Source organism: Phasianus colchicus, chromosome 2 (genome assembly GCF_987193195.1).
Source record: "Phasianus colchicus chromosome 2, bPhaCol1.hap1.1, whole genome shotgun sequence".
NCBI lineage: Eukaryota > Metazoa > Chordata > Aves > Galliformes > Phasianidae > Phasianus > Phasianus colchicus.
This window is the reverse complement of record NC_143437.1, coordinates 52,185,486-52,204,105: the sequence shown is the minus strand read 5'-3', so window position 1 is coordinate 52,204,105 and position 18,620 is coordinate 52,185,486. Positions and strand designations below refer to the sequence as shown.

At 42.7% G+C, this 18,620-nt stretch overlaps 2 protein-coding genes across 3 annotated transcripts in view; one reads left to right on the top strand and one right to left on the bottom strand.

Moving 5' to 3' along the window:
• Positions 1–363: 363 nt before the first annotated feature.
• Positions 364–10,791, bottom strand: FUCA2 (alpha-L-fucosidase 2). The gene is made up of 7 exons (XM_031611309.2): positions 10,573–10,791; positions 8,602–8,789; positions 6,864–7,203; positions 6,070–6,280; positions 4,142–4,332; positions 2,768–2,876; positions 364–1,131 (listed from the first exon to the last, which is right to left on the bottom strand). Exons 1-7 carry the CDS (start codon positions 10,755–10,757, stop codon positions 991–993), a joined length of 1,365 nt encoding a protein of 454 aa, XP_031467169.2. The 5' UTR covers positions 10,758–10,791; the 3' UTR covers positions 364–990.
• A 1,176-nt stretch (positions 10,792–11,967) lies between these two features.
• Positions 11,968–18,620, top strand: part of PHACTR2 (phosphatase and actin regulator 2) — a 120,717-nt gene continuing 114,064 nt past the window's right edge. Inside the window, exon 1 of one of the 2 annotated variants that reach the window (XM_090135693.1) lies at positions 11,968–12,276. In XM_090135693.1, the coding sequence (XP_089991819.1) occupies positions 12,003–12,276 (274 nt within the window). In that variant the 5' untranslated portion in view covers positions 11,968–12,002. The remainder of the gene's footprint in view (positions 12,277–18,620) is intronic. The other variant, XM_031611346.2, reaches the window with a different exon arrangement.

Sequence of the window (18,620 nt, the reverse complement as noted above, 5' to 3'; positions counted from 1 at the left end):
TGGTTTCTACACTGAAAATATTCCTGTTTTTTGTTGTCTTTCATCTCCTCCTCTATGCAGATCTCTCACGCAGGCCTACCATTATTAGTCCTGATATGTGATGAGTCTGGGAATTTTTCAAATTGGACACAATCCAACTCATGCTTAAAATGTTGTCATCTTGCCAAAGCTGAGGAGCCCTAGCAACAAATCTTTAAAAAAAAAAAGTTGCTGAAATATGTTTTTTGCTGCTAATAGTCCATAGTCTACAGAAGGCACCCTGGTAACTGTAAAAATAATAAATATAAACAAGAGCCAGCCTTAACTTTATGACATGATACAAAACATAGAAAAAAAGCAAATTCACAGAACGCATGGACAGAATTACTCAAAATAGTTCTCATTATCTCATCATTAGAGATTAAAATGTACATATGCATTGCCTCCATGCATTCGTGATTAATTGCTAGTCGTTATGGGATACTGCATCTGCAAGAACAATCTATCTCAGCTGAAGCTGCCAGCTGTAGCACACAACTGGAAAGTTCATTCTTTTAAGGCTTATATATATATACATTATTTCTTTTCTTTTGCAATACTTCCACAAAACTGTGAGTTTTCTTGCACTGAAAGCATACAACCTTTATGCACAGCTGTCTGACCCGTTGAACATAGCTTGGTCTAGCACTGTTCTTTCTCAGGGCTTTAAAAAAATAAATTTACTGCACCTTTTCACATAACTGCCAAGAAACAGACTAAAAAAAGTGAAGAGGTCAAGGTAAAGGCTGTTATTCACACAAGCTCAAAGAAACAAACTGAACAATAGATAGGTAAGTAATTAGATTTTGTATGAGGTTCATTTCATTCCATCTTGTAAAACAGTCTGTCTTTCAAAAAAGAAAAGTAGATGTTTCTCAGTCAAGCAGTAGTTCAAAGCCAGTGATGAGAAACTGGGCAGGAAGAAAAAATACCAGTGTAACTTCTGTACTACCCAAGGCTCTGGTGTATGGCTCAGTCTACATCAGTCAGTTGCAAGGTCCAGCCCCACTGACATGGCAATTGCTTCAGGGTTAATTGAGGTAGAGCTACAACAATTCCCTTTTCTCCCAGTGCAACCCATTTCAGTGGTTCCTTGTAGCCAACCAACTTCACCTGAAATTGAAATCAACAGTGAAATTAGAGCAGTGTGTTTCTGAATGCATATAATTGCACACTGAATAAAGGAAAAGTTCTTCCATAACTACTAACCATTTATTCTTAAATACCACTTATCAGCTGAGTGAATAATAAGAATAAAGGTAGTGATGGAAAGTACTTGCTAAGTAGACGTGTCAGTAATAAAGCTAGTGAGATTGTGTCTAAATCTGAGACTTAAGTCTCTAAAAGGTTTGTAAACGTGTCAGAAATCTCTGGGATAGGATCTGTGTCTAAGTAGGTATCAGGTACCACAGCAGTGATGTCAGTATCACCTGTTTATGGAATGCCTCTTTCCTTGTGGTAGAGCTTGTAGTTTTGAATAAGTATCAGCTTTTACAAAGTACAGCCAGGTATCTCAGAACAAAGCTGATCTGAAGAGCCCCTCCTTAGTAAGAACAAATAAATCTTTTGTGGAGACTTGTATGCCAGCTTGTATGAAACGTTAAGAACAATGGGACAGTGTAAGGGAACAGCTGAAAAAAATCAGTCTCTACCCCTAGGGAATGTTATTCTCCTGCTCACAGATTGTCCAGATGCTTCTTTAAAAATCAAGATGCATTTACATAATATTTGAATGCTACACTTTTAAAGTGACTGTTTTTGCCATATCACAGAGCTGTTTCATTATCAGTTAGATTTTTTTCAGCTGAAACTAAAGCAGGGCCTTGTATGTTTTTACTCAAGTTCTTTACTATGAGAGTGGTGATGTGCTGGAACAGGCTGCCAGAGAGGTTGTGGATGCCCCATCCCTGGAGGTGTTCAAGGCCAGATTGGATGGGGCCCTGGGAAGCCTGGTCTAGCATTAAATGGGGAGGTTGGTGGCCCTGCATGTGGCGGGGGGGTTGGAGATTCATGATCCTTGAGGTCCCTTCCAACCCTGGCCATTCTGCGATTCTGTGATCAGGGGACTGAGTCCAGGAACAGTGCATTTCAACAGCTAGTGAGCATGTGGTGATGAGACCAGAACAGAGCTAACTCAAAGCAAACTCCTTAAGTGCACATAATGTGGATATTAAGACCTGAGCACCAAGTGTTCTGCTGTGTTGGGTCAGGGTACTTGCTAATGGAGCTGTGGTATCGATGTCCTCAATTTATGACCACTGTATATCAGGGTCATATAGAGTTACATATAGAGTTACTGTTGTGTCCCTGGGCATCTAAAACCTTTGTGTGCATCACAATATCATAAAGATGGATATTGATCACAAAGGTCATCCTGGGGGTACAGTGGAAAGAGGCGAGGTAGCATAGTTGTTTTCCTGCTACTTGGCCTCTTTTTAGGATCCTCAGTTTGAAAGCTAAAATGTATCCCACCAACAATTTAGCATTAACTTTGAGAAGAAACATCCCAGTAGGAAGACTATGACAAGTAAGGTCCTAGAATGAAAACTAATATTTTGCTGGGTCTCTTCCAAAGTACTCTATCCTACCAGTTACACATTCCCAAAGATGCCAGAAACTAAAATGAACATAGATGGAACACAACAAATACTAGAAGTGTTTTCCATGTACCTTCAGACTATGTTCATTTCTTGTGTTACGTGTTATAAACTTCACTATTCTATGGGGGAAGCAAGAAGTGTCTTCTTACCTGTGTTTCTGCAAGCCTTGCCTGTGGCTCACCAAGTTCCAGAATCCCAGAGTTTGGCCAGTTGAGGAAGATGGCATTTACTTTGCCTTCCTTTGGTCTGAATGTGTACCTGGATGGAAATGGGAAGCAGAAACATGTCAGTCTTTCCCTGTAAATTTTCTGGAGCAGTATTATATCACACTTTCAAGACTGGAAAAGAACTAAGATGAAAAGTTAGCACTGATTACATTTTCAGATGCATAACCTTCATTTCATAAAATCAATACCCTCTCTCAAAGTACTATTCCTTGAAAATACATTCTGACAAATTAGAAGTAACACAGATTAACAGTAATCTGAATGTAGAGGTAAACATCTGCAGTAACTTAAGCAAGCATACAACAACTGCTGCCTCGTCACGTAAGAACGAAGATTTTGGTTGGTAGGAGAAAAAATTAACTGATAATTCTGGGTTACATTCAGAGAAATCTAATTCACATCTGTAAGGAAACATAGAGGCATTACACTGAAAAACTTACTAGGAGCATGTGGAACTATAAGTCTTCCACCTTGCATAGTTAATTTTTTAAAAACCAAATTATAGCAGACATTATCTTGGTGAAGATTTTTTTCGTGATAGCCAACTTATCCATCTATGTTATGTCACTGGAAATCCTGCAGCATTCATCTGAAATATTTCTCCCACCTTACTTCATTGTAATTACATTTTTTTGTTCTCAGAAGTGTTTTTATTCAACAGTCAGCAGTTTCAAGGCCACAGCCAGATGGCCAAATCTTAATTGGAGCAGGAGTTAAACAAAGCCCAATGAGGCAGAGAAGTGGCTGAGACCAAAAGCCACATGGATCGTTACGGAGTTATAGCAGCAATGAAGCACAAAAGCAGAGCAGAGTTCAGAGGCTGGCTGAATTTACTGACCAAGCAACTGCTAATATCTTCCTTTTTAGAGGTAAAAACACACAAATACAAAATACATTAAATTCCTAGTTTCTTTCTCTCCTCTTTATCCCTAAAGAGCAACACCAAGATTCCTACTGTATAGATTTGTATTATACAGACTTTGTAGCAGTTTTGTATTTCTGGATTTTATTTATAGTTTATGTTGCCAGTTCTGCTCAGAACCACTAATGAAACTCCTGCAACCTCCCCTTCAGCCTTAGCATCATCCTGGAACTACACTCTCTGACACGCGCTGTCTGTCTGCATTCTTAGACACACTTCCACATGCAGTTTCTTAAATTGACAGAAGGGTTCATTTCTTCAGAACAAGCTGATGATTTCTGCAGTATCAAGCCTTAAGAATTTTAAAATTAAGATTTCAAACATTAAAACTTCTACAGCTTTACACCACCTATGTTTTGGTTCAGTGACCTTACCACACTTGTGGTGTGACCGTGTCGTTCTGTGCTCTCCACGGTTTCGTTCCATAGATGGCTTCTCCATTGACTTTCAGCCAAGCACCCATTTGCCTCAGGCGTTCCTCAAAGATAGCAGCGATGCGGCCATCGTGAGTGGGCCCGATATTCATCAGGAGGTTTCCTCCACAAGACACTGTTTCTACAAGTTGCTGAAATGTTTTTAAACACATACACAGAACAGCGGTCACGATTAATGGAATTATATATTTGAGGTTCTTACTAAAGCCTGGTACGTTGCTTCAGAATGATGGACTGGACTAGTTAGTGCAAGTTCAGACTCTGGAGGTCCAACATCCCAACAACCAATGCAAAATTTAAGTTGCCACAGAACAAAAGCTGCACTGTCAGTCTGCGTGGCAGAAAATATCTGAAAATACATTTTCACACCAATACATCTGACTGACTCCATTAGAATCAGATCTTACTTCTTTTTAAAATTTCAACTTCTGCTGGAATTTCACAAGAGATTTCCCAGTAGAACACTTACAGGATTATTTTTCTGCATGAAAAGGGCTAGCAGATGCCACTTCATTTTTACCGACGTTGGGAAAAGCAATGTTTTCCCTATTTTATGGGCACATCTCTAAAACACCATGAAGCTTTAGATATTTAGTACAGTTTTCATAAAATATGCAGAAGAAAATGAAGCAGTTTTAATAATTTATGTAGCAAAGAATAAATCTCATCTCTAAGGGTACCATTAGTATCTCCCATGTATTCCTCCTTTTTTAAGTGAAGCCAGTGATAGAACGGGCGTTCATTTGTATGATTTATTCATCATAGTCATAGACCTTAGTGTCCATTCACACAGTGTGTTTCTGTAACATGCACTGTACAGACTGAGAATCAAAGGAAATGTTCCTACTATAGAAAGAGCGGGATGGAAGAGGTTGGAATTCAAAAGAGAATGGAAGATTGAATCAGCAGAAAAAAAAATAAGTCCTATATTTAATCTAAATTTTCAAAGGGTTCATTTATCATGGAACACAGCTTTTACTAGACCTATTAATCCACGGAGGATCTCAAAGAAAAAGAGGTAAAAAATATTAATAAAATTGTCTTTTAGCTCAGCCTCTGAGATTACATGCTCTGGCATCAAGAGTCTACATTAATGCCATATTGTGAACTTGACAATTGGCAAACAAGCTGGTGATTGTTCTAGAGAGTCCATGAAGCATCTGTGTTCCCATCCACACTGCCCTCTAGAGACTCTGAGGTTGCGACTCTGGAATCTGAGAAACAAACAGCTGGAGACAAACTACTGAATGAATTAAAACCAGCTTCTCTGAAGAGAGATGGCTTCAATTTGAAATTATCTTTTGCAAGGACAATACAAAGGACATGGATTAAGCAACAACAGTCTTCAGTAGCTGAATTTTGTAATTAAACGCATTTTATCTCAAAGATGAGACTTCTTATCATTCAGTTTTCCTAAGCTTCCAATCTTTTTTTTTTTTGTAATACCTTAGACTAGCAAATGGAATCAATGTTTTAACACTGGCCATCTGTATTTGCTCATGTTTATCTGTATGCCTGTAGCACAAGTGCCTTTTTTTCTTTCCCTTTTGTATGAAATGGAGCAGAAGGAAAGTTTCTCGCTGCTAACTAAGAGTATTAACTTATAAAGTGTTTCCTAGATAGAAGGGGGAAAAAAGACACAGCCTTCAAGCAGAGCCTCTGTGAAAATACAGCTGTTAGCTTCTTCTCAACTCAAAAGTGCAGTTACCAGAAAAACAATTCATATAGATGAGTCTTTGACTGGTTACAGAGGAATTTCACTGCTAAGAAACTGTATGAATTTTCACTAGATGACATTTCTCACAGTATTTTCTATAAAATTAATATATTAACCAGGAGTTGCAGGCATTCCCTTTGTCCCACTGTACCTTCACCAAGTCCTCAATTGTCAAATAATCTTCAAGATTTGCATTCCTCCTGTACCCCCATGACCTCTTGTCAATAGTCATGCAGTTCTCCCACTTGTGAGGCAGAAGGTGTCCTGGGTTGTACCGGTCACTACATGTGTAGAAGCCACCATGCTTACAGATGCTGCCCACTCCCCAGCGGTCATTGGTCACCACTGTGTCCCGAACTGGACTGGAAACAAAGAAATTGTATGTTTATGATTTTAATTCTAGCCATTACAGTCAGAGTCAATGTAATCCCTCCCCCTCACCTCCTGTACAGCCCTCCCAGAAATTAACATTTAGGATGACTTCTGTACTACTGCAATTAGATTAAGTGCTATTTCAGGAACCCAGTTCTCAGGGAAATATGCTGCAGCCTTTCACAGGAGTCCTGCCAGAAGGCAGTGTGCACTTCACATCTACTGCCAAATGTTCAGTCTGTGACGACAACAACGCACCTCTGTTCTCAAATTATCTTGCTATCTTGTTTGCCCCATGCGGTAGACAACACTATAGAGAAATGATTAAGTAGAATAATCATTGCCATCTTAACTGAGGAATTTGCAAGCATGGTTAAATAAACATGAAAGAGTCTAAAATAAGCTTCAGTAGTTTTAGGTAAGACCTTGATTACTGGCACACTATACGTCAGATGAATTAAGATTTAGCTAAGTCCCTGTAAGTGGAGGTAATAAGTTCCACAAGTTATACAGAAGGAGACAAACTAGACAACAGAATTTCAGATTAGGAGCTAAAATAGCATCATGATACACCTGTCATTATACAGCCAAGCTAGAAAACCAGTGCTGTTCCAGTAAGTATCTGGTGCATTTCCATCCCCATCAGACCAAACTATTTCTGGTTGGTACTTGGTCACAATTTCATAGAGTTCTGGTAATGATTTACTGGTTGGAAACTTTCGTGTCTTGAAGACATTGGTGGCATCCTCGAGGAAGAGAGGATTAAACCATTCAAACAGGGAGTGATATAAACCAAAACGCAAGTCAGTTCTGTTTCTAATAGATGTTTCTAGTTCAGCCACAAGATCTCGCTTTGGTCCCACATCGACAGCGTTCCAGTTCCAAGAATATTTGGACCCCCACAAAGTAAAGCCTGAAAAGAGAAAAATCAAAAGCTAAGAAAGCAGCAGAACATCATGGTTCTACTTTGCAAGTGTACTGCAAAAGAAAAAAAAATATATAAAATAATTAAATGTGTAATCATTTATACATGTACATAAACATCTGTAGAGATAAACATTTATATAGAAAAATATAAGCATTCAGTGTTCTTGTTGTGATAATCATTTGATCCTCCTCAGTTGTTCACTCCATTCAAATGCCCATATTAAATTAACCAAACATACAAAAGGTTTTTGACACATTAGATTTTTACTGAATGTAGTAAATATGAATTCTGAATATACATTCAACAGTTGGAAGATAAAACATTAGCTTGCACATTCTGCAACGGAGACATCATTAGCATTCGGACTACTCCCTTTTGTTTACATCTCATGCAAGTGTTCACTGTTCATTTTTCTTATCATTCATTAACAGCTCAATCAGCAACTCAGTATGTGTGCATAAGCAGAGCACAAAAACTCCTGAAGCAGCTTTTAAAACATCAGCATTAAATATCCTCACCTCTCAGACATCCAGCAACTCAGCTCAAGCACTGCAGGCACTACCACACTGCAGATTTAAACCACGGCCAGAGGGGCCCCACTCTTACCTTCAAACTGCTTCACACTCATGGCCTAATAAATTGTGCAGCATTCTTTGTGAACTGGATACATGTAATTGTATCGACTAGACAAAGGAGATCTTGGGTTATTTTTTTGTTTGTGTTTTTTTTTTTTGTTTTAAGTCAGTGAAAATTTACCACAGAATCAGAGTTTTGAGTGTGTCAGAGATGGGATTAAATTTCACAAGTAGTTACTTGTTAAAGTTGCAAGTATTAAATCAACATCTCCCCAAACACCAAAACACCGACTAGATGCATTGTCATACTGCTTCTTGATATTCTATACTTTTCTTTGCTATTAGGTCTCCTCCCAGCCGTGCCCTTTTTCTTTACTTTTCTCTGCAGAGCATCTTGACTCTTGGAACATATTGCTAAATTCCCTGGAGAAACCTCCAGCCAACTGCCAGTTCAGAGCAGCTCTCCATAGACAGAACAGTGCAGCATTCACTTTGTGGTTCCTTGAGCAATATATTACACAACAATCAGAAATAAACCCAGCTGCTGCTTCAGTTGCCCCCACCACTGCAGGCTGTCTTACATAGAAGAAAAAAGCCATGGCACAATCTATTCTTCCTTCTATGCGAGTTTCATGTGCATAGCTTTTGTGCAAGAGTCAGGAAAATGCCTGCACATTTTTACTCTTTGACTGGGTTGGGGCAAGTAATTGTGTCATTTCTCTGCCTTTCTCTTAACAGGCAGGAAAGTCACACTCCTTCAGTTAACAAAAACACAACAGTTTATAACATTCAGAACCCTTCTGCTTACCTTCATGATGTTTTGAAGTTAAGACAATGTATTTTGCACCTGAAGCCTTCAGAATATCTGCCCACTGGTTAGGATCAAAGAACTCTGCTGTAAATAGTGGCCCAAAATCTTCATAACTGAACCCAGGTGGGTAATTTGCCTTCATAAATTTCACATAAGGCTCCCTCTTTTCCTTCTGCCAGTACCACCTACAAAATAAAGATCAAAACCATGTCTGCTGGTGTGTTTTTAGACAAAGAAAAGATTACTGAAATCATTAGCTCCTATTTGCATTCACACTGAGAGGCACAAGAACTGAATGCACGTGATGCAGGCAGCCACATAAAACTGCTTCAGAACACAACAGCATTAATAATTAAAGGCTTCCTTTTCTCTGTCCTTTCCCCATGCTCTGCTTCTTCCAGAGGCTCCACTTTGGAAAAGTCCCAGGATTTCATTTGTGAAGTCAATGCCATTGCTCCAATCGCTCCAGCCCACAGCGAGGCCACAGAACTGCTCTGGCTTCACCCTCACCATAAGCAGAGAACATAAATGGCCAATACAGCACTACGTGTCTTCCGCCTGCCTCACCTCTCCCCTTCCTAGAAATGAAAGAGGAACTCCAGATACAGCATGCAACATCAAGCCTTATTGCTGGAGGCCTTCTGTAACTGCTGGGGAGAAAGGATCTTCATATAAACAAAGGCAGGCAGCAAAATCCTGTGGCAAATTTAGGTATAACTGAACAGAGTTTAAAAGTAGAAGGAAAAAACAGCAGAATTGGAATATCTGAGATGTGTTTCTCCCTTCCACCCTGAGCCAGTCTCTGAGCTGAGCTCTGCACCATCACAGCAGCTGCATGGATCTCACTGTGTCCTTCCCAAAGAGACTTCAGCGTAAACTAATACAATCTCTGGGAGCCAGTGGGAAAAAAATATAAAAAGTAAAAGAAAGAGGCTGAGGCTATCTTCCTCCTTGAAAGAGCCTGAAAACAAAACCAAACAAACTGTTTTTTAAGCATGTAACTGCACATATAAAGGAGTAACATCCACCCTTTGTCACACAGCTTGCTAATAACATGAGCCTTTCTGCTCTGACAGGACTGAGTTTCAGAGCTGCACTGCCCAAAGCCATGCAGCCCAGCAGGGAAGGAGGCACCAGGGTTTGTGGCCTTGCTCTGAGGCTGTAGGCAGGGACCTGGGCCACTTGAGCGCACTTGTCACCAGGAGGTCCTGCAGGGCTCCTCACCCGGATGAGCCTGAGGGAGGGAGGTAGCAGGGATGGAGACAGTCATCCACTGCATCAGATTGTTTCCAGCCCTTTTTAGAAAAATAAGAAGGAAAAACAGGATGTTTGAGCATGAACACGTGTATGAATCTTCCTGTGAGAGAGGCCTGAGCAGAACCTAGCCTTTTTCTCTCTAGCAGAAAGTCATTACTCAGTAAATGGAGCACGCAGTAAGAACTGCAGATACCCTGATACACAACTCTGAAAAGAACAGGCCGAATGTTGCCCTCAGTAAACAGTGGTTTGCTGATAATGACAGCTCGCTTTATGAACACTGCTTTTAAGCTTCACCATGGCAGAGAGCTGCCGTTTGCCTCCACACCCCACAGTGTGACTTAGAAGGAAACTGCACACCAAACGGCTACACCCAGCGGACCAAAGGCTCGAACTAAATGGATCTGAAGGCGCTGAGCCTGAAGTTAAGCAGAACGCACTTCTTCATGGAAGCGAAAACGAGAGAAGAAAACCACCTTGAGCAGCACAGAGGCAAACAAAGCGGCGCCAGGCAAGGGGAGCGCTGGGCTGCCCGCATCGCACCGCGGCGCCCGTCCCTTCAGCGCGGCACCTCGGCCGCCTCCTGCCTCTCCTCCACCTCTCTCGCAAAGCTCGCCGAAAACCGCACCGGCCTCCAGCCCCGCTCGTCCCGCTAAACGGGCCGCCCCCTCCCTCCGTGCCAGGCGGGCAGCGGGCGAGGCGGCAGCTCACCAGAACCACTCGCTGCCGAAGCTGGGCACGGCGAACACGCCCCAGTGGATGAAGACGCCGAACTTGGCCTCGTCAAACCAGGTGGGCAGCGGTCGGGAGTCTAGCGAGGCCCAGGTGGGCTCGTAGCGGGACCACCCGCCCGGCACCAGCAGCAGCAGCAGGGCGGGCTGCAGCAGGCCCGACATGGCGGCGGGGGGGGCCGGAGCGAGGCGGGGCGGGGCGGGGGGCGGGAGCTGTTGTCCGAAGGCCGGGCCGTACGAGGAGTTGAGGCCGCCCCGCCTCGCTCGTCCCGGTGCTCGGCGGCTCCTCCCCGGGGAAGGGCAGCCCGGCAGGTTTTGGAGTGAGACTTTCAGTTACGTGCCTCGATGGGTGTAAGGTACAGCCTGATTAAAAACATTTTGACTTCCACGATATCGGGTTTTTTGTTGTTGTTGTTGTTGTTTTTCTGGTAGACTGCCCACGTCACTCCAATTTACAAATAAACTTTGATGTCGAGCATAGGAGCCCTTCGTTATTTCTTTCTTTTGCCTTTCCCTGCTTGGGCCTTTCGCCCAACGCTGACCTGCTTTCTCCGCATCCACACTCACCTTCATTTCTTCCCATGTCCCTTCACATCTCAGCGGGAGCTCCTCAGCACCTTTGACCTCTTGCTGCTGCATCTGTTCTGGTTTATCTTTGGATTTCCTATGTTCTGTGACTTTTCTTTTTGACAGCTGCTGCCACCAAGGGACTGCAGAGCCGAGCAGTCCCTTAATAGGGGAGTTTTGAAGTAGGTTCTCATTCTTTACAGCATACCCAAGTTAAAGCTGCTCTGTGACTCTCAGTGCTTTGAAGAAAAAAAGACACGAGGAAAGCTGCAGGGTCTCACCCAAAGCCCACCAGTATAGGTGAGATCTGCAGCACGAAGGGTGTGGTTTGCTTAGTGACCTTTCTCACATGCTTTCAATTAAGAGAAGAAAGAAAGAGAGAGAGAGAGAAAGAAAGAAAGAAAAAGAAAGAAAGAAAGAAAGAAGAAAGGAAGGAAAGAAAGAAAGAAAGAAAGAAGGAGAGAAAGAAAGAACAGTAAAGAAGCAGTTCAGTAAATAGAAGTCATGAGTACACTTCCAATTAAGGCTTAGACTGGTTCAGAAACTGCCACCAGCCAGCCTGCACATGCACAGCTGCTGCCATCTCCAGCGAGAGAAAGGGCCCTCAGCACATCTGTGAGTTGTAAAGGTCAATTAGAACAAAAGGCACACGATGGGATTTGGTGAGAAGCTTAGGACTAGCTCCTGTGACTTGGTAGAAAACTTTCTGATCAGGGGAGTGCAGTGCCTGTGCTATGCTGGGCAAACCTGGCCCTGAAGGAGAGTCTGCAAGCACCCGGCAAAACAAAACGAAACCACAGAGTTTGGGTTTGCAGCTCTCGGGGGGTGCGGAGGGAAGGATGGATGGGGTGCAGGGTTTCCTGGATGCCCAAAGTCCCCATCGTCCTCCTAGCGGGGCGGCCCCGCGTCGGGGCGGTCGGAGCGGAGGGGCGGCTCTTCCTCCGCAAACTTTCCCTCCCTCCCTCTCGGGGCTCTCCCTCCCTCGACTCCCCGATGGCGGAGGCACCGCTGCCCGCCTGGCCGCTGCCCGGCCCTCGCGGCCGCTCCCAGAGCGACATCTCCTCCTTCTCCTCCTCCCGTAGGAGCTGCCTGCTCCGCTCCGGCGTGGGGGGCTCAGGTAACGGGGTGCGGGGAGAAGAGGGAGAGGGGAGAGGCGGCTCAGCTCTCGCAGAGCCTGATGAGCCGGGCTGGGGGCTTCGGGAAGGGGTATCCCGTTCCCGAACTGCGTTAACAGGTGGGGCGAAGCGGTGCTCCTCCTGAAGGAGTTAACCCTGCATCACACACGGGATGCTTTGGGTTGGGAGTAGTCCCAAAGTAGGCTTCCTGCGGCGTGCAGAACAACTCTGCTCTGTAAAGGAGAGGAAGCGAGGACCTGAGTTTGCAGTGTGGCCGACTGAAAGTGGCCAAAGTGAAATAAATACGTGCTTGGATGAGGCTGCTCTTAACTCAGGCTGTTTTCTGAGGTTAGATATTAAGGAACATGAAATTCTGGTGTCTGTGCTGCTGAGCACATTTTAGAAACATGGGCTTGCCTAGCTGCAAACCAGCACTTCTCCATTGACTAAGGTGGCAGGAGGCACACATGTCCCTGGTGATGCAGGTGTTCTGGATGCACCCATATAGAGGTGCCCGTGAGACCCAGCAGCACCAGGAACTGTGTCTGAGTGAGGCAGAACATCTCAGAGAGCACAGACACCTCTTGTTCCCCAGCACCAGGGCAGCATGGTGCATGTCAGGCCAGCAGTGAGGGCAGCGTGGTGCATGGTTGGATCTGCAGTGGAGCACAAATGAAAAGAAGCCTATGTGCCATTTTTCACATCTTTTTCTGCTTTACGTTTTTCTGTGTCTACTTAAGGTCTACTTAAGCAAATTTGGGTCTTGGAGAGGGAGGAAGTGCCAGTGGTATGATCGAACTAGAAAGGACTGATTCTAGGTGTGAGATGTATTGTGCAGCGTGAATGAACAACACCATACAACTTCATGTGTGCACAAGATGTCCACCACTGTGGTGATCCTGCTGTGACCAGGTTAAGACGTGGCTGAGACTGTGTCAAAGTATGTTGGTTATCAACTTGACTTTCAAGACTGCTAGCAGTGAGCTGGATGCATTATATGAGAACAGCAAATCAAGTGGAGATAAAATGACAGTTTTTCCAAAGATATGCTGTTATTTGTAGATTCTCAAATAGATAACTTAGGCCTCCTTTTTGCCTCACTTGGTTTTTTCTTATTTTAATTTTGAGGATGTGCTTCCTGCCAGCAAATGACAAGTGTTGCTTTCTCTGGTTTTTATTATTTTTTTTAAACCATTTCTTTCATTCTGTGTCCTCCCAATTGCTGCTTCCCATATTTTTTTCCAGCTGCTCATAGGGCACAGCAAAAATACTTACATGCTGGCACGTAACTGTTGATTCCCCCTTTAAAAAGAAAAACACGCATTAAAGATTGAAAGCTGTTTAATTTTTAACACGGTGGTACAGAAATGCCATTAAAATACCCTCTCTCATTCCCCCACTAACCTGGAGAGCAAGCATAATGGGGACAGAAATGTGAAGCACTTAGGGGAACTGTATAAGCCTTATTAATATTTTTGCTCCTACCTCTTTGCCTGTACCACCTGACTAATTTGAAGTAGGCCATTCGCATCAGATGTTACCCGTGCTCCAGCTGCTGAGCTTAGAAAAGAACAACCTGAATTTTAAATAAGCTGCAAAAAATTTGCTTGCTGCCCATTCCTAATGGTTCAGCTCCAGCTCGAAAGTCACAAGTTGCAGTTTCTGCTGTTCATTTTCCTTCGTTTTCCAGATTCTGACGTTGGGTGGGTTGAAAAGACAACTTGTCTGCTCGTGCTTCATCAGCGAAGGGTTGATACCTACCAGCCCATTACCCGCTAGCACAGTGCGCTCCCATTTTGCTACCTCCTGACTCGCCATTCTCAGTGCAGCATCTGTCAAGAGACACTAATTGTAGAGACCCTTCTGGCTAAGGAAAACAGAACAGCATTTCTAAAAGCATCTTTGACAATACCATGTAAAACCCATCTGTTTGCTTTTCCAGTTCAGTACTGCACATATCTTTTTAGTACAGTGAGTTTGATGAGGTTTTCCCAGTGCTTGTGCTCCCTTTGCTCTTTTACCCCCTCTCCTTCCTCTGCTGCTAGATTTTGCTGAGAGCAGCAACTTCCTTGTAGCACTGCAGAATCTCGCTTCATCAGCTGTGGTCCAATTTGTGAGAATAGTATATTTTCTGTTTTCTCCTCTTTCTTAAAGCAAGCCTTTTCTTTTACAGGCAGTGGTAGAAGATCACTTAATTTCCCTCTCTGGGTTGCATCGCATCATCTGTTGTTGTGTCAGGCTTAGCCTTTAGCTTCAGACACTAATTCTGATTAGACCCTGGGGAGAAAAAGGTGATCCTCATCACGAGAACGGGTGACACAACCTTGGCTTTTGATTCATACCCTGAAAAAACCTAATCTCATCCAAGTTCATTGGCTTTGTGGAAGGCAGAGCTGAGTCACTTGAACACTCTGGCTGACAAAGGGCTGCTTTGTGAGAGCATCTTTAGGAGACTGGGGAGGAAAAATGTTATTCTGAACTTCAGAGCAGCATCATTGCTGCTCCAAGGTCACTGCTTGGATAGCGTACCCTTAAGCAGCCTTCCATATGGAGTGATTAGACTTAAAAACCATCTGAAGGGTGGGTGAATCTAGGTGAGTTTATTGATCTACCTGGTGTAGACAGGGTTTGAACTGCATTTGAAATGCAAGTACTGTTCAGATGCTTCCCCAGACATAATTCAGAAGCTAAGTTTGGTGGTGTGGGGCTGAGGGCAGCTCTCAGACTGAGCGGTGGGCTGAGGCGGAGGGCAGGCTGCTGCTTGTGTCAACTGCTTGTGGTTTAGTTTGTGACAGCCTCAAAGCTTGGGCCCTTGCTGCCATGGTGCACAGCCAACGTGTCACCCTGACAGCTTTTTATCTGCATGTCCACATATTCAGTTTTCACTTTGCTCACTTGTTGTGGGTTTTGCTGTAGGGCCTGAAGCAGAGAGTCTTACACTTTATTCAGAATATGTTGAGGTTTGTGGCAAGGTGCCTTTTTGTGAAAAGGGAACTTCTCACACCAGAAGTAAAAAAAAACCCAATGTCTCCATTCCATTTAGGGTACTTTGTGTGAAGCAGACCTTTCAGATAATCTGTCCCACTGCTATGAAGTGCACCTCTCAGGTCTGGAGGTGACTGCCAGATGCTTTTTTCCATTCCTTTCATCCCTTTTTTCCTGCCTTTCTGATGACAGATGGAAAAAAAAAAAAACAAAACCTGAGAATTCAGACAGCAGTTCACAGTTGTATCAGACCATACCATAGATGCAAACAGTGAAAGGCTGAATGAAATGGCAGTCGTAATTCAAAACTTGTACATCCCAGGTTTACTCTCAAATTTTTTCACTGTCAAAGTGGTTCTTTGCAGGTTAACTTATTCAAAATGATGATGAGTCACAGCTAGGATTACACCTCCTACTAACAGCAGAGTAGAGTGGGTGAAAAGGTGGCTTAAAGTCACCCCCTTCAGTGGAGAATTGAGGAAGGGTTCATGTGGTGATCAGAGCATCAGAGCAGCTGGTGAGGAGGAAGGATAATTATCTTTGTATATGTTGACTTAGCTGCCTGGGGGCATAGAACTTGGAGGAAAAGGTAAATGAAGGGTAGGTAGGTAGGTGCTTATGTTTTCCTGTATTTCTCTCTGTGCTTACATGAACATTTGCCAAAATAGCTAATACAGATTCCAGCTTATTCGATCTTATGGCATATATGTTAAGCAAGAGTACGACTAAGGCCTCTGGGAATCAGGTTTAGTGTTTGTGCTTTGGGAGGGCTGTTAGAAAGATTGTGTCTTGCATTCATCCCATGGGGATGAGTGGGGCACAGCCTCTTGATGTGGAAGTATGCTAGCAAGTAAAGCAGCTGGTTTTGATACATCATACAAAAATATAGGAGTTAAGGGAAAACATTATTTTCCATCCTTATCAAGCAGGACTTGTTGAAAACAAATTCAAAGATGAGGCAGATGCAAGATAAGGCAAGAAAAGATTCAGGGTAGTCAAAGTTAAAACAAAACATAATTCCTGTGGATTTAGAAACTAAACTCAACAACCATGAGTGTACTACACCGTTTCCCTAAATCCACATCGATGTTTTCCCTTCAGTTTGAAAATTTGAACTGTCAGGAATAGGCAGCAATCTAAATCATATGCAGTTTGACACATACTTACACAATCGGTGCATCTGCTTCTTTGTAAAAATCTGAAACATGCTCAGACAAGTAACTTGTAGTTTCCAAAGTGTGCTGAGGGAAAAATGCAGGAGTAACAAAATATTTTGCTTAATTGAAAAAGTTTGAGTCTCCCTGAAAACTATTGTTGTTTACAAGATCTGATGGACGTGCAGGGAGGCATTGTTCCCCAGAACACGGCCTGCCACTTCTAACACAGCTTTGTACAGTATTATACAAGTATTGTACAAGTATTATACATGTCTGTTTTGTGCAGAAATAAAAGACATTATTCCACACCAGCTCCTGCAGAATAATTGGAGTAAATCCTTGAGACGAGCCCAACCAAAGAGTTAAGATTAAGGAACGCAAATATTTAAAAGTGCAAACTATGTATGTGTACTATCACACACATAATGCAGTTTCTGGTACAGCATCTTTACAAACAAACATTCTGACTTAAGATGGAAAAGAGAGTATTTTATGAACATGGTAATAATCTTTGTTGTCTAAGTAGAAATTAGGTTACAAACATTTGCAGCATATGACTGAATGCATATTTTTGCAGCATCAGATCAGTAGCTCAGTCTGTGATCTGTTCAGCGTTTTGCTACCGCGTGTTTTAGTTTCTCAAGGCCCTTTGGCATTTAGCACTTCCTGCTGATGTGTGGCTTCCAGCAAGTAACCATTTAGTATCAGATTGCACTTCAAGTCTGAAGCCGGGGTGAGTTGATCAAAAAGTGGCTGAAGATTTTTTACTCTTGAATGTAAGCAATTTGTTCCAAACAGTGTTTGTTTTATTTTTAAAATCTAAATGTTTCATCAGTCAAATCCACTGCTATCATACACCATTTCTTCTCCCCCAGCCTGCTGTTCTGGCCTTTATTTCACAGACAGAGGGATGGACACCATTTAAGGTCAAAGGGCTGGGGATGGCTGTCAGATTTCTGGAAGGCTGGTGTAGAATTCACATTTTTATTCCTTATTACTTTTGGAGTAGGAAGGTTTTCAGTGCCAGAAATCCAGTAGGATTTCAGTTTTAGCTAACACCTAAGGAATAGGTCCTGCTTCTGGGCATGTAGTGATTCTCACTCAATCTATTCTAGCAGAAGGCAAAGATGTCTTCAGTAGTAAAGTTTTCTTTTTAACCAAGCATTTTACCTGGAATTTTGCTGTTTTTAACGGATGTCAAAGTTTTTTCCACGTACAAATCAAGTGGTACGAGAGGAAAAATATCCAGAAGAAAAAAGAAAATCCTGATTTCTTCTGAGCTCAATCACTTTTTAATTTTTCTGTGGATTTGTCAGTCTTAAGAATCACCACCAGAGATACTCTTGCTTTTTGTTCCTGTTGAAAGCATCATGATCTGAAACACACAGAGTTCATAGGCAGTCAGCACTCCCCACTGTTGGTCAGCTGAGATGAGTTGTCCCTGTAGCACAGTTTTGATGAAGAATTGGTCTTCTAATACGCTGTACTGTGTGCATGTTGAGTGCTGTTCTGAGTGTTAGCAAGATTTTCGAGCTTTCAAAGGCTGAAATAGAGAATGTTAACAATTTTCATCAGTATCAAATACTTTTAATACAAGTATATACCAAATACTTTAATATACTCCCTTATTAACTCAACACAGATAAACTTTGCAAGTCTGCCTTGCTCTCTGGTATAGTACTTTATAAGACTTGTGGCTAAGAAGCACCCTAAACCACTGCCTCTTTAGGTGCTAAGATACTTTTCTAACCCCTCTTCTCTCTTGTTTTTCTACATATCTGTGACAAGGTTCAGGTTTCCCTTCTTATTTCTAGTGTTATTTCTTGTGTTAAAACCACTGGTGTATTCAGAAAAATACACTGCCAAATAGCTGGGGGCTGGGAGTTAAATGTGGAAGAGGAAGCATTGTACCACAGGTGGCATATGCTAAGACACTACATTTACATGACTTCTCATTGAAATGGGGATCTTATTTTCAGTAATTTGTCTTATTTTTCAGAAAATGTGGCACTGAGTGCTTACTTCTAATTAAGCATATTCTAGAACTTGCTCTTAAACTTAAGCCCATTTGCATTTAATTGATAGCCCTGGTACCAATTTTGATGATCCCCTGAGTAGGTCTGGCTGTGTGGTTCCTAGGTCCACCTATTCAAGCCTGATGCACTCCAGTACTTCCCAAATATTGGAGGGTCTTTGACTCCAGA